We start from the raw sequence: 15,990 nt of genomic DNA, 5'->3' as shown, positions 1-15,990 counted from the left end.
AAAAAATCAGAATAAATCATAATCGCATATAATATCAATCAAAGTATGTATCGTGTATATTTGAAATCGCATAAAATGTAAAAACTCGATTATCAAATCGAGATTATCAAATTAAGTCGAAATTCGGTATAATAAACGTCAATTTTATTGTGTACATTGTCGTAAAATATATTTAATCCGCATCATATGTGTATATTACGCTGATGCAGTTTGTGTGTCGTATGAGCGTATAATTCAAATCGATTCAGTGCTGTAGTAAATCGTGTTGAATGCTGAAGAAAATCATGAAACAGTAAATCATATTAGATCCAAATAAAGAACATATTACATCATATTGAAATGTCAATGAAATGCTGATGCACTCGAAGATTATTAAATGCACTCAAAATTGCTGATGCTCGATGAAAGTAACAACGGCAAACATCTCTTCTTATGAAACATGCAGCAAAACGATATGAACTACGCCATTGAACGCCAATCTTAGATATATACCAAATCGAATTTGGCACATTGCATCGCAGATTGATTTATTATATTTATTATACTAGTAATCAGAATTTAGTTGGATATGATTGTGAAAACAAATTGTACAGTGAAAATTGTAATAAAAATAATTTACAATTGAGATAGTTTCATTGATATTCAATTATTTTTTATTATTCCAGTTCAATGATATTATACATTTGGTTTCTATGATAGGGAAATAAAAGATCCTTTTCTTTGGAACATAGTTAAATAATAAAATCGGCAACGGCAATCGATTTAAATTGAATTGCGATATAATATGAATATATTTGTGTATTTTCAACGCACCTAATATGACTTCTGCCATACTTATATACGATTTATTACAAACATAGAAAACAAAACAAATGGCGGAAAATATTTTCGTGAAATGTTAATTATAGGCTCACAAATCGCCATTTTTATATGAGTATTCATGTTTGTAGAAATAAGAATTATTCAATTGACTTGTGTTGGGTTTGGGATATAAATGTTTAAAACGGCACAGATCGGTGTTTAGTAAAAACTGCTCCGATGTGGGTTCGAACTCCAGTCGTCTGGATTATCATCCATCAGCTATCTGAAATACAATTCAACAGCGGTTAAAACTCATACATATGACTCGAAAAAAGTATAACCTAGTACATTCTATGCAGTATGTGCAGTCATTCCTGCTTGCCGATTTTATTTATTTAACTATGTTCTAAGGAAAAGATAATTTGACCAAATATATAATATCATTGAATTGAAATCAAATAAATAAATGAATGTCAATGAAACTATCTCAATTTTAAATTATTTTTGTTAAAATTTTCACTGTACATTTTGTTCTCTCAAGCATATCCAACTTAGGTTCTGATTATTATTATTATAAATATAATAGATCAATCTGGCAACCTTGCAAAGCGATGCGATGCGATGTGTCAAAATCGATGTAGTATACATCCAAGGCGTTGTATTATAGGTGGACCGCAATGTCAAAATTGCTGTTCGGCCATTGCTCGTGAAAAAACAAATTTGTTTACAAAACAAGTCGTATCTTTTGGTGACAAATGCATTCGTTGGCAAAATAGCAAAATAGCTGCTCGAAACTGCCGAATAACAGGATAGAGAGTATCGTGGGTCTGTCAAATCAATTTCAATAATTATGAACCGCCAGTTCCGAAATTTTAAGTCGGCTGAAGTGACGGCAATCACATCAAAAACCAAATTGTTTTGTTTTGATGAATCAAACAATAATCCATTTTTATCTGTTAATTGATGATGAGTTTCGTTCATACTCGTTTAGATCCGTTTAGCATCTCCAGCAGTTGCGATGTTTTGGGAACAAGCGACCAAAAGCACTTCTTTTTTAAAATTTTTTTTTATGTCTCCATATGTAATCAGACATTGTTATTATGGAATGAAACTTGTCAGTAAAATTCTTTCAATGATATGGTGTGCTATGTTCTTTATTAGGATCTATTATGATATACTGTTTCATTATTTTCTTCAGCATGTACCCAGCAAACATTAAGTCGTATGAATAGCTATAATTGGATGCGATATACATACAACAAAGACACATTTGTATGATATATGATGCAGATAACTAGCATATACACACAAAAGTGGAGGCGATATACGTATATGCCATTTTTCGTACGCATATAAAGCCGTATATAACGATATGCGATGCTTTTTGGACTGATATGCGATTTGATATGACAACGTTACCACTCAATCCATCGATGACATGGAAAATCGTGTTTTTGCATTTTATGCGATTTTAGATATATATGATCGATATTTTGATTGATATTTTATGCGATTGTGATTTGATACGAAATTATATGTGACTTATCATGTGCAAAGTTATACGATTTAATGTTTGCTGGGTAACACGATTTACTGCAGTACTGAATCGATTTAAATTGTACGCTTATACGACACATAAACTGCATCAGCATAATATGCGCATATGATGCGGTTTAAATCTATTTTACGACAATGTACATCATAAAACTGATGTTTGTTATACCGAATTGCGACCTAATTTGATAATGATATTGCGGCGCTTATAATAAATCCGCATGCAGCGACGGCGGTAACGCGCACCAAAGATACTCGTAAAATAAGCGCTGTCACCGATTGTCACATTTGACTTTTTGCTTCTCTTCTTGTTCTCCCTTGTTATTGTCATTCATGTCAACAGATCGCCGTGAGATGAATTAATTTTTTTTTTCAATGTTTAAGAGTTGCTTAGAATTGATTTTACATTTAAATTGGAAAACGGTAGGTTATTATGAAACAATGTTTATGTGTTAAAAATACTGATTTACGTTTTGTCAACGTTTAGATTCGACCTTGGTTCCGGCTCGATTTGATATGGCTAATATTCGCGAAAACGTTCTTCATCGTCATGCTTCCGTAAACACTGTTTACCATTGCCTCTACGGATATTTCTACTTAGGCATCAAGAAGAATACATTGGCCAAAATCTACGCCAAGCATCATTCAACAATTTCGCAGTGGATTCGTCTTTACGACGAAAACAAATATTTTGGACGAAAGGAAAGAGTAAAGGTCTACCTTCAATTTGGTCCGAAGAAGAGATCTTGGATAGTGAACTTGTATAAAGATTGTCCCATCTTGTACTTACTTGAAGCTAAGGAACGGTTTGAACGGACTTTCCATAAGTCAATAAGTTCCGCATCCATCAGTCGAATCCTTCACTCAGAAGGTTATACGTGGAAGACGGGCATTGCATTTACGCCAACAAGATATCTACCGGTTTCAATCCGACATGACCATTATAGCTTGGGACATTCATTGCCTGGTGTTCTTGGATGAAATATCCTTTGACAATCGTGGACTGCTCCGAAATAAAGGATACGCACCGGTAGGTTATCGTCTTATATACCGTGGGGAGTTCGTTAGGAAGCCCAGATGTTCTATGCTGAGTTTCTTGGGGAGCAACGGTGTGCTTGAAACGTTCTCCACCGAGGGGACATTTACCCGACACAAATTTTTTGATTGCGTGCGTTCGTTTGCATTAAGCGGAACAGTTAAACGACATCCTGGGCAATATAGTGTATGGGTTATGGATGGAGCCCGTATCCACTGCCACAAAGCAATAATAGAGTACCTACGATCATTAGGAATTATTGTGATCTTTCTGCCAGCGTATGCTCCATTCTATAATCCTATAGAGTACGTGTTTGGATATCTCAAAAAACACTTAAAGAAAACATATGTTGAGATTAGCTCTAAAGATTTGACTATTACCATATGTGAAGCTTTGAAACATTTTAAAAATTATGATTCCGAGAAAATTTTTGCAAAATGTGGGTATCTTCACGGTGCCATATTTGACCCAAGCATTGGTTTGGGCCAAGACATGAAAACGTTTGGGTTTGAAATTTAATGTTACTGCCATTTACGGTACGGTTGATCTGTTTGCTTGATGATACTCAATAAAGAAAAAAAAAATTTTTTGAATGTGCATTTTATTTATTCGATTAAAAATTCACCAACAATTAACATCATATGATCACAGGTGATCCACATCAACGCAATCTGTAACGGATTGAGCCAATTCTACTGAAAACTTGTTCTCTCTAGCAGATACTGAGCTATTCATAGCAGTAAGCATTGTATCATATTCATTTTGTTTTTCCTCAAGCATTGTAATTCGTTGGCCCATCACGGATGCTATGTTCATCAATTGACGATGATCGTCTTTCAGGTCTTGCAAGACCCTCACATATGCTTTGTTTACAGTGGATGCTACTTGAAAATCCAATCTCGCCTTTTCCAAAAGGACGTCACTGTGGACAGGAACTGTACTGAAAAGTCCAATGATATGCTGTGGTGGAGTGTGACTCATCAGATCATCTCGCATTGTCAACGGTTTGCTGCAAATCCAGTTAGCCCAACATCCCCTATTCACATCGTCGGCACTCAAATATTTGCCATGCCGTTTTTTCAAGTCTTCCTTTACATCATTCAGAGATCCAACCGATTCTGCACCTGCCCGGTCCACTGTTTTCGAACGTAGGAGTTGGCTTTCGACTTGATTCCACTTGTGAAGCGTTGATACAACATTGGAATATTTGTATAAAATTACTGACACATCCTTCGTCAGCCACGTCTGAAGCGTATGTCCGTCTACCAAGGAGGGAATGATGCTTCGCTTGCTGATTTTGTTGTGAAAGATCATAAATTTGTCACGGTCATCAAACGTGGGTGGATCCTCCCATTTGAGATCTCCTGACTCATCGGACGCATCCGGGAAAACAACACCACGATAAATAAACTTCAAACAAAATTGCCAAACTTTGCTCATAACGTCTTCTACACAACTTCCGGATACCATAATGTCTCCACAGCGTTCGAATGACTTCTGGTTTTTGAAATTCTTCTCGAATACAGTACCTTTGAACCGATACTGGTTGTCATTCTCCTTGGATCCGTGTAGTAGCTCGTCTAGCTCAGAATGAAAGGTATGATCTCGTATTTGTTTCTTGGATTTACCTGTCTTCCGCTACAATTGAACGAAATCCTTTCAATATCAATTGGTCAGAAAAGTAAAAAAAATATTCTTACTCGCTTTGTTGAATGGCAAGCTCCTGGTCCGGACAGTGGGTCTGCTTGCGAATCATCATTACTTGGCTTTGCTGAATGAGAAGTTCCTGATTCGGAAAGAGGGTCTGCATGCGATTCATCATTGCTTGTCCTTTCGAGAGAGCTTTGATCTTGAGCTTCGTCAAAATATTCCACATCATAATCAATGGAATTATCATTGAACTGATACTCATCAGGATCCGGGGCATCCGGAGTTGGGTTCTTGGAGTCACTTTTGTCAGGGAGAGTTGTATCTGAAAATGCATTGTTTGGAATTGTATATTTCATTTTTCGTTCTATATTATTGTTGTCCTTTACCTTCAGAGATTGAGCTCAAAGACGAGACCTCAGTATCTAAGCCACCGCCTTCGGATCCATCCATCCTACGACGCTTACGACGGACTTTTTTCATTTCCGTTGTACAAAAAGAAGCAAACCTTGAAACAAACTCTTTTCAGCAACCGAAATGTGTTGATCGAAAAGTAAATTAAAACTAGCCTGCATTGACCAGGGGGAGTGTAGAAAAAAATCGTTTTCAGTGAGTATTTTTCTCCTTTCCTGACGGTTTGTTTACACTTTGAGTCAAAGTTCGACCACCTTCCTACAACAGAATGTAAACATCTGAATCAAATTTTTAGATTACACGGATGGCGAGAGTTGTGCAATTTTGACAGCCGTAAAGGGCCCCTGGATTTGACTGTGGTTACTAGGAGTCACTTAATAAATTGGCAGTATGACCGTATTTTTCAGTGGAAAAAGAGCGTTTTTAGTGTATCTGTAAAAATTAGTGACTTGAGTAGTTATTGCGCTTATATTTTGACAGCTTCCTCTGATGTTGGAAGATAATCGCCTTTTGCTGATATTTCTTGCAAGCTACAATATAATATATGAAATCAAGTTTTTACATTTTATGCGATTTCAAATATATACGATACATACTTTGATTGATATTATATGTGATTATAATTTATTCTGATTCCTTGTAAGACTTAGCATATGTAAAATTATACGATTTAATGTTTGCTGGGTAGGTTGAAACTGAGTGAATAAAAAAAAACGTTTTGGCAGCAGTTAGTGTGGTACTGGGGTTGAAATTGAACAAAAACAAATTCGCTATAAGTAAAATGTCTTCAAAATGAAGACATGTCTTCAAACCTAGCATCTCTGGATACAAGATACGTGACTTGGCAGATTCATCATATACATATAAATTCTGTTCATTCTGCACCCCTAAAATCGTGCACCCAGTCCGCCCCCTCCGCACGCCCCAGTCGATGCCACTGATGGTACCATTACAACGCTGTACACGTACAACGCTAGTACAGCTGTATGTCTGTCTGTAGTATAACAAATAACATTATTTTAAGCTGTACCTGTTGCTGCTGTTGGTGCAACTGAAGCTGGTGGTGATTTCCCACTGAAGCCTGTGTGTATTGGAATGGGCGACCATTTGGACGAAAAGGTGCCATCATTATCGTACGGATCTTCCTGAGATCAACGCTTACCATCGAAACCAGACTTCCGGAGGAATTTTTCAACGAGAGCGCCGAGAGAGCTTTTCGGCTAGCTTTGTGTACGAAGTCTCGTCCACGTGTTCGAGTATCTAGAAACAGCGACTGCCAAAGAGAAGAAATCGAAAAGTGGTATCGATTAGGGTAGCGTGCCGATCGATACCACTTTTCGATTTCTTCTCTTTGGCTCTCGCTGTTTCTAGATACTCGAACACGTGGACGAGACTTCGTACACAAAGCTAGGGGAAAAGCTTCACATGAGAACAATTGAGACAGTTTTTAGGTAATTTACGGGATGCTAATGCTTGCTGGTGGTGAGGTAAGCGGGTTGATCGTCAGTTCGAGATCGACCAACGAGCTCATGCTATATCGAGGAATACAAGCTGCAGCGGGAAAAGCAAATTTCGCGTGGCATCACAGACAGTTGATTGTTCCGAATAGGTTTCGATTCAAACAAGGCGATGCGAATAGCTTCTACCACTCCTACTATAGGCATGATACTCGTATAGGCATCTTTTGAAGACCGTGCACAATGTCCCTGATTGAATTTCAAATCAAAACAGAACAGAGGTGTAGAAGTGAAAACATCTGTCATCGATGTCGATAATTTACTTCATCCTACTCGTTCGAAAATTTCGTCTGTTTATGTTGCCAAACAAATAATTAAAATGAATCAAAACTCATGGCTCATGGCTCACGGAAAACCAATGAACCCTAGAATTTTGTACGTATTCATTCTAAAGCCTCTATGCAAGACCATTTTTTTTGAACGACTTCATTACAAAAATTAAGTGTCGCGTTACGATTTGTGAGGATGGACCTTAATAAAATGAAGCACCTTTTCCGGCCGATGAGGCTTTTTATTATGACAGCAGTCGCGTCGTCTCAGATTCCCATCAAAACATCAACAAATTCAATAAAACCGCTAAAATCTTATTTTCGAATGCTGCACAGGTTGCACATTGTGTATGGTTCTGCATTTCTATTTTGCTTGATCTGATTAGTTTTACTCCCAAAACAAATCCACTATGCCAGAATCTCATGTGAATGAAGGAGCGTCCACCTCAGGTGCGCCAAAGGACACTGGTTCCGGTAAGAAGAGGAATCTACCTTGGTGAGTTACGAAGCTTTTGGCAGCCCAATACGTAATTGTTGCTCATGATAATCAAATTGTAGGATAGAAAAGTATCGCCCACAGAGGTTCGAAGAGATCGTTGGCAATGAGGACACCGTCAGTCGGTTGGGTGTATTTGCCACTCAGGGAAATGCTCCGAACATAATTATCGCTGTAAGAGAAATTTATCTGCATTGAACTGGAGTGTATGACTTTAAACACTTGTTTCTCACAGGGTCCCCCCGGAGTGGGCAAGACCACAACCATACTGTGTCTGGCTCGAATTCTTTTGGGGGAGAATTTCCGCGAGGCCGTGCTTGAGTTGAATGCCTCCAATGAACGCGGCATTGATGTGGTGCGTAACAAGATCAAGATGTTCGCCCAGCAGAAGGTTACTCTGCCGCGTGGTCGCCACAAAATCGTCATACTGGACGAAGCGGACAGTATGACAGAGGGTGCCCAACAGGCCCTGAGAAGAACGATGGAAATCTACAGCAACACTACGCGTTTCGCACTGGCTTGTAACACGAGTGAGAAGATTATCGAACCGATTCAGTCACGGTGCGCTATGCTGCGCTTCTCGAAATTGTCGGACTCCCAAGTGTTGGCTAAACTGATTGAGGTCTGCCAGAAGGAAGCACTTAGCTACGAAGAGGATGGACTGGAAGCGATTGTGTTCACAGCGCAGGGCGATATGAGACAGGCACTGAATAATCTGCAATCAACCACAAATGGATTCGGACACATTAGCGGGGCGAATGTGTTCAAAGTGTGCGATGAACCACATCCACTGCTGGTGCAGGACATGCTGGAGCATTGCGTTAAAGGAGATATCCATAAGGCTTACAAGATTATGGCCAAACTGTGGAGATTGGGATACGCTGCGGAGGATATTATTGGGAATATATTTCGCGTTTGCAAGCGATTGAATATGAATGAGAAATTGAAGCTGTGCTTCATTAGAGAGATTGGGGAAACGCACATGAAGATTGTGGACGGATTGAACTCATTGCTGCAGATGTCTGGACTATTGGCGAAGCTGTGTGAAGTGTCGTATGATTATCAATAATGTTTCTTATTTTATAATAAAATTCTCATTACATCGCTCGAATGAATACAATGTTTACTACATTGTTGAACCAAATTTATTCAATTCACTCTCTACGGGAGAACATTTTTATTAGTTGTTCCTATAGTTCATTATTGGTCGTTCCAGATGATATGAGAAATATCCTACGAATATCAAACAATACTTCAAATACAAGAATAATTGTAGAACTTCTCTATCTGTCTCCTGCTGAGGATGATTGTTTCAAAGGATTGTGATGGTTGTGGTTGTCCTCATTTTGGTTTCTCACAATAGTAACACTACCAATGCTAATAATAATGTTTGAAACCTCCAGTCGAAGCCAATATGTACATCTAAATCGAAAAATACACAAACAGTTCAAAAAGTGAACCAGTCGAGGTATGCTTGAACCTTTCTAGGGAGCACGTATCGTCGAAAGTTTCTCGTATGTATCAGTGAGCTCGTTATAAAGTATTTTCTTCAGTTCTTCTGATGTGCCAAGAGGACGATCCGGAGCGATGTCTGTGTCCCGCTTTGGGTTGGCACAGCGCTGCACCAACATCTCTAGGCGATCCGACGTCTTTTGCGTCACCAAAATGCCTGGCGATTGTTTGGTCCCGAGAAAGATCTGTTGATATATCAAAGATTGTAGAGAAATATGAGTTATTAGATTATATGATATGATATTTGAATCTATTCTACTGTGATACACATTGAAGATGTTGTTGGGAGTAGATGTACATTAGACTAGTGCGAAAATAAAAGTTCTGGTTTTAACACATTAAGGACCGCACGTTTTGGGGCAAACTTGTACGCTTCATTAGTTCGGATTCCATGAATGAGATCGTTTCCTTCGGTGTGGATGAGACGAAGGCGAGACATCGGTAGGCCTTGTTTGATTCTTGGAAGATCAAGAATTTAACCATCAAGTGTAGAAAACATGGGTTATTTCGTGATCCATCCGTATTAGACGGAATGCGAAACACGAGAAAACTCGTGAGCGATCCGCAGTGTGTTAACAGGCCACCACCTAGTTTTGTACCATTAGATAATTCAATCTCCGGAAAATTCATCTCTTTTAGGCGATAGGTGAGCTGACGCATCAAAGGGCCTGGCCGGGTAAGGGAGTAAAAAGTGCCCCCAAACCAAATCACCAGCTGTATGGCAAATATTGTATATGATACTAGCTGACCCGGCAAACTTCGTCCCGCTCAATATTTGTTTTTTGTTATCAATATCTTCAAACATTCACGTTTTCTTACTATGAGCAAGTTCATGGGTCCAATCGCAGAACTGTTCATTGATTGATCTTCTAATCGACCCCGTTGAATTTACCTTTTACTATAAAATTCCTAGTATTTCTAACAAAACTCATCATTATAATAGCAGATTATTTTCAGACACAATTCTCGTTCAAGATTTTTCAACCACTTGCAGATAACATGTTTCTCCGTTACATGGAATAAATGTTTGATACAGAAAATATGATAGAATAAAGACAGCCCTAAATCGGACAATTCCTTCCTCGAGTTCTGCTCTTATGAACACATTCGGCGATACTCTTTTATTGGTATAGATAGAAGAAGATATAGGAGTGCGTTTCATCACATAAAAATCCATTTCCAGTTTCGAACAATCAATTTTGTTAACGCAAACATCAAATGGACTAACAGCATTTGTCACTATGTAATTGTAGAACATATGGGAATTTAATTTTCCGAATTTTCCCTTTTTCCTTCAGAGTTTTCCGAAAATTTTCAATTTTCTTTTTTTGGTTGGAATATTTTTGGTTGAAATATGTGTAACATTTTTATGGGACCCCCTCTCCATTCCAGTGGATGGAGGGGTGTCATACCATCATAGAAACATTCCCCCTCCCGCTCAGAGAGGTGGGAGGAGTGTTGAACCACTTTACAAATGTTTCTTGCCCCCTTAAACCTCTAATTGCCAAATTTGGTTCAGTTTGCTTGATTAGTTCTAGAATTATGCAGAAATGTATTTTTCATTTGTATAGGAGCCCTCTCTTTAGAGCAGGGTTACTATATCTACCGGGGCTCTGGCAACCCTATCCCAACCAATGTAAATTGAGCGCAGGCAACATAAAACATAAAATTAACGATCCGCATTGATGGCATTGAGCTTCGTTTACTAGTTTAGGGGAGCGTAAAAAAATTGATTGATTTTCAGGCGGAATGAACACGTTCTTAAAATTTAAATTATGAATGAAAAATAACCTTTCCGTACCAATTTGGCATTCTGTTTAAATGAAAAACACTTTTGTTCGCAGGTGGTGAAAAAATCTTGTACGAATATTGTTTTTGAAGACAACTTTATATTATAGTGAAAAGTTTCAGTAATGATGTTGGAAATGTATAGACAAAGGGTTAAATAAAAGTCGGAGAAAAGTGTTTTAAGTGATTAAATAAAATGATGTGAACATTTTCATTCAAATTTGAAAACTGACTTCGTGTCTTCTAATATGATAGGTATTACACTATCGAGATAGGAACCCAAACTATGGTCCCTAATTGAAAGTCGCCACCAGACGTCGACACTATTCCTTTTTCATCGCGAATTCACGCTTTGTCCAAAAAAAAAAACGTTTTGAAACGAAACCTAAACAATCAGTTGATAGATGTTTGACAAAGTAAAAACTATGTTCGAATTCGAAAATAAAATTAGTAAAGTAAACTTTTATTCATACGGATTCAAGTAAATACTAGGAAAGTTTACTTTACTTGGAAACGGGCAGAATAAGTGAATACTTTTTTTTATTCATACGACCTAATATCTACGTCCGCTCCACAATCATGAAGTGACGATGATTCAGCTTTTCTCCGTTCACACCGGCTTCTGAAACATCGGATTGCCAACATTGGGAAGCCACTATCTACATTAATGCTGTTCGGAAGTACTCCAAATTTAAGCTTTTTTAACATAAGCATAAATCGTAAGGAACAGGGTTACTTTCGATTGAAACCCATCTGTGCAAAAATTAATGAAGACTATTGGAGGAAAAATCTCTCATACTAGATACGGTGGATATATCAAAGAAAATTTAATGAAGCCGAATATCAGCTCAATATCATATTGATAATATCACCGTTATTCCGGAATTCGATCGGAATCGATCAAAATCGACTTTTACATTCTAAAACCTGTTCGACTCAAATCAAATCGACATGTGCAAATGTGGCAACTTTCCCATTAACGCAAAACAAATGTTAACATTATTCATCCTTATTTGTAAAGCTGTTTACTCTCTATCAAATTAGCAGGCCCGAAAACTGTTTTAAAATGTTGAAATTGCGATGAAATTTTTTTGATCTTATTTGAATTCTTCTGAAAACGTAGTTCTGACCCTTATTTTACCATTTTGTCTAAAAAAGTAGCATTTCCGCTTAAATTTGTTACTCTGTTACATAAAACATATACTCAATATAGAAAAGTTAATCTCCATTTCACAGAAATTCAACACGAAGCTCAACCTCGTCTTTGCCGAATTGCGTGGCAGGGTTGCCGATCGGATTGCAGAATACAAAATTGAGATATGTTCGGATAGTTTTGACTCGATCGGATATCAGAATACGGTGTTTATTACCTACCTTCTCGCAAATAATTTGAACATTATTGTTCAATACCGTCGATTCACAACGATTTTTCTCCAAATTGCACTCCGACTTGCACTGCATAAAACTGCAGTGCTCGTGCCGTGTACAGGGGGTTCCACTCGAAAGCTTCCTGTTAATGGTGTACTCCGTAAAAATAAACCTCAAATCGTCGTACTTCAAACGATTGTTGTTAATCCCGAATCGACTCAGATCCACGTGGCACATCTGAACTCCGTACAGTTCCAACTCGGTTATGTAGTCCACGATCAGTACAGCCACCTTTATATGGTACCGCCAGCGGTTGACATCGATATGCTTCATGTAATTGCTGCGACCGCCATCAAAATCAACCGCTGTGAGATGCTCCACCGCAAACATTTCACCACAATTTCCGGTGACATACGGGAAAAGATCTTTCTCATCGAACAAACTCATCATGATGTACTCGTGGTTCTGAATCAAGTTCCAGCTGTCCCGCAGGCTTGTGTGAAACATTTGCCTCTGCTCTTTATGCGTTAATCGCAGCAGGGACCGCATCTTGTCGAACGGAATGTCCATGTTGTACTTGTTCTGAATGTATCGTTTGACTATATTCTCGTACTCGGCTTCCGTCGGGTAGTGTTCCTCGTGATAGTGGCTGTCGACCCAGAACAGCTTTTCGTAGTTCTCGTTGGGTACCGCTTGCTAGAAAAATGTTTCACATTTTATGAGTCAATCGATACCGGTATTGTATACAGAGCTTACGAGTACTGAAAAAGGTTGCTCCAGTTTCTGCGTTTGGAAACGATTGGGATGATGAATCTCAAGCTTCGGCTCTGGACATCGGAAGTTCCAGAAAACATTGCGCTTGCAAAAGTCGAGACATAAGAGCCCGGATGCACCCAGATTGTGATAGCGTTTGCACTGGAAAATGAATGAAGACCATTATTGAAAGGACAGGAAGAAAGATCACTTATGTATGCACTTATGTTGCAATTCCCAAATCATACGACACAGAAATCAATAATTAGCAAAATGCCGGCTCACAAACACAACTGCAACCTGTGGGTGGATGGAAAGCCACCATCTCTAAAAATGTGATACGAAAAACAAGTCTCGACTCAAAACACTTACGAATTTGGATACTTTCCACTCGATTCCGGTATCAAAGCAATAGTAAGACGAGGTTAAGAGGTAGTAGACCAATATCACCATCAGCAAGACGGCGGCCACCAAAATCAGATAGTGCCGTCTACGCGATGAAAATCGTAGCTTTCGGGCTAGATTTTTCCATTCTTTCTTCGTCACGACCATCATTGTTCCGTACGAGGGCTTCTCGTGAAGAATCCGCACAGAACCCTGCCCTAGGAACAGCACCAGCTATCCGCTATTCACCAACAGTGAACATGTGTGGCTTCCAAATATCCTTTTGACGAACACAGCGTTCAAATCAATGCAACAAATGTGAACTTTCCCAACTAAATTCGGACCGCGTAGTTCAATTTTCCGTCGTGCCAATATGTGCTCACAGTGCTCACTGAAAAGGAGTGGGCGTAAAAGGTGTTCAAGGATTCGCTCTCTATTGTCCTGCACTGTAAACAAATAAATTGCGCTCTCGTGCTCTTCTTTTCTCGTAATCTATGTACCGTGTGAGATTACTTCAAAGCCAACATTACGTTCATGCTTTCTTGGTAGTGGGAATGTTTAAGTGTGTATTCCTGAGGCTTTAAACTAAAGTTCAGGAATTCCATGCCATTTATGATGCACAGGTGAGCGTGCCAACCATTCAAAATCAATACAAATAAACCAAGCGAAATCGAAAGTTCTTCGTATACTTTGGCGGGACTCTCCGCCAAGCAATGGAGGGTTTGTTTTGAACAGTGACGTCATATGGGGGTGCTCTCTCTCTCTCTCTCTCTCTCTCTCTCTCTCTCTCTCTCTCTCTCTGACGGGTATGATGACCGGATAACAACGGACGCATGCGTTGTTCGAATAGTTACATAAAAACGTAAATACCAAACGTCACAAGGAATCATTGGCTTGCTCATAAAGCAGTTTTAATTGAACAGAGTCTGGAAAGGACGCTCACCTGTGAGGTCAATGAAAAGAGCAAGGGCGGAATCACATTTACCAGCTCAAGTTGACGATACAAAAAATTAACCGAATTGTGAAATTATAGGTCAAAAAACTCTAAAAATTATTATGTAATGATATAGTGCAGCGAAAAATGCGTACATCTTTTAAAATTTTTTAACAGAAATCAATCGACACGACACGCGCCTTGGTGTCAACCGGAAAGCCCCGCACCAGTCGTATTTCTTCTCATTGACACGAGTAACCCAAACCGAACAATTATTTTTGGATCGTCTCTATCAATTACGATTCATTAAGATTTATCAAGAACAATGAATGCGTGAGATATTTGCGTTTTGTTTATTTCTTGTACGGAGGCTCAACATCAACATGTGGATGAGATCGGGAAGCTATGTGGGCTATCTGAGGAGACCAACGGAATATACTCGGAACATCTTCATGTCGTGTGATATTCAGGCAAAAAAAGATAATATTGGGGGCAGAGCTTGATTTGACTCAATCAAATCATCAATTGGAGAAATACTAGCACAAAAAGCAGTCGATTTTTAGTATCGTTTTTTGGAGAAGTGTATCAGTACTAGCGAAATCGTTTTATTCAGTTAGGCAATTGAATGTGGAATCGATCTTCTGATGTTTCTAGCTAGTTAAAATTACCATTGTCTCTCAACACGACCCACCCAGCAAACATAGGTCATATACATACATGGTAAATGCTTACCGAATTAGTTTGGATGAATATGCAACTTTGACCGACTATAATAGCGATTATGTTGAAATTGAATTGCGATCTAATATGAATATATTCATGAATTGTCAACGCACCTAATACGACTTTTGCCATACTCATATACGACTTATTAAAGACATAGAAAAAAAAACAAATGGCGCAAAATTTAATTTACTTGTGTTGGGAGCGGAATATAAATGTTTAAAATGGCACAGATTGATGTTTGGTTAAAACTGCTCCGATGTGGGTTCGAACTCCGGTCGTCTGGATAATCACCCACCAGCTATCTCGCACGGCCATCTGAAATTTAATTCAACAGCGGTTAAAACTCGTACATATGATTCGATATGATATAACCTAATACATTCTATGCAGTAAGATCAGTCATTCCTGGTTGCCGATTTTATTATTTAAGAAACGGATCTTTGATTTCCCTATCATAGAAACCAAATATATAATATCATTGAACTGGAATAATCAAAAATAAATGAACATCAATGAAACTATCTCAATTTTAAATTATTTTTATTACAATTTTCACTGTACAATATGTTTTCTCAATCATATCCAACTAAATTCTGATCACTATTATAATGAATACAATAAACCAATCTGGCAATCTTGCTAAGCGATGCGATGCAATGTGCCAGATTCGATGTGGTATATATCTAAGATTGGCGTTCAATGGCGTAGTTCACTTCGTTTTGCTGCATGTTTCATTAGAAGGGATGTTTGTCGTTGTTACTTTCATCGAACATCAGCAATTTCGAGTGTTG

At 38.4% G+C, this 15,990-nt stretch overlaps 3 protein-coding genes and 1 pseudogene across 3 annotated transcripts; 2 read left to right on the top strand and 2 right to left on the bottom strand.

The window, feature by feature from the left end:
• Positions 1-2,871: 2,871 nt before the first annotated feature.
• On the top strand, positions 2,872-3,910 carry LOC129767102 (uncharacterized; annotated as a pseudogene).
• Positions 3,911-4,036: 126 nt separating this feature from the next.
• LOC129764230 (uncharacterized) lies at positions 4,037-5,605 on the bottom strand. The gene is made up of 3 exons (XM_055763111.1): positions 5,428-5,605; positions 5,092-5,363; positions 4,037-5,029 (listed from the first exon to the last, which is right to left on the bottom strand). Exons 1-3 carry the CDS (start codon positions 5,519-5,521, stop codon positions 4,037-4,039), a joined length of 1,359 nt encoding a protein of 452 aa, XP_055619086.1. The 5' UTR covers positions 5,522-5,605.
• Positions 5,606-7,503: 1,898 nt separating this feature from the next.
• LOC129770466 (replication factor C subunit 2) lies at positions 7,504-8,878 on the top strand. Its single transcript, XM_055773307.1, has 3 exons — positions 7,504-7,734; positions 7,797-7,908; positions 7,970-8,878. The coding sequence occupies exons 1-3, from the start codon at positions 7,649-7,651 to the stop codon at positions 8,801-8,803; spliced, it is 1,032 nt and encodes a 343-aa protein (XP_055629282.1). The 5' UTR covers positions 7,504-7,648; the 3' UTR covers positions 8,804-8,878.
• LOC129770465 (divergent protein kinase domain 1C) lies at positions 8,856-13,949 on the bottom strand. The gene is made up of 4 exons (XM_055773306.1): positions 13,528-13,949; positions 13,159-13,317; positions 12,409-13,098; positions 8,856-9,431 (listed from the first exon to the last, which is right to left on the bottom strand). The coding sequence occupies exons 1-4, from the start codon at positions 13,708-13,710 to the stop codon at positions 9,219-9,221; spliced, it is 1,245 nt and encodes a 414-aa protein (XP_055629281.1). The 5' UTR covers positions 13,711-13,949; the 3' UTR covers positions 8,856-9,218.
• Between the last annotated feature and the right edge of the window lie 2,041 nt (positions 13,950-15,990).

The sequence above is a fragment of the Toxorhynchites rutilus genome, chromosome 2, assembly GCF_029784135.1.
Source record: "Toxorhynchites rutilus septentrionalis strain SRP chromosome 2, ASM2978413v1, whole genome shotgun sequence".
Classification (NCBI taxonomy): domain Eukaryota; kingdom Metazoa; phylum Arthropoda; class Insecta; order Diptera; family Culicidae; genus Toxorhynchites; species Toxorhynchites rutilus.
This window is presented reverse-complemented; position numbering and strand designations above follow the sequence as displayed.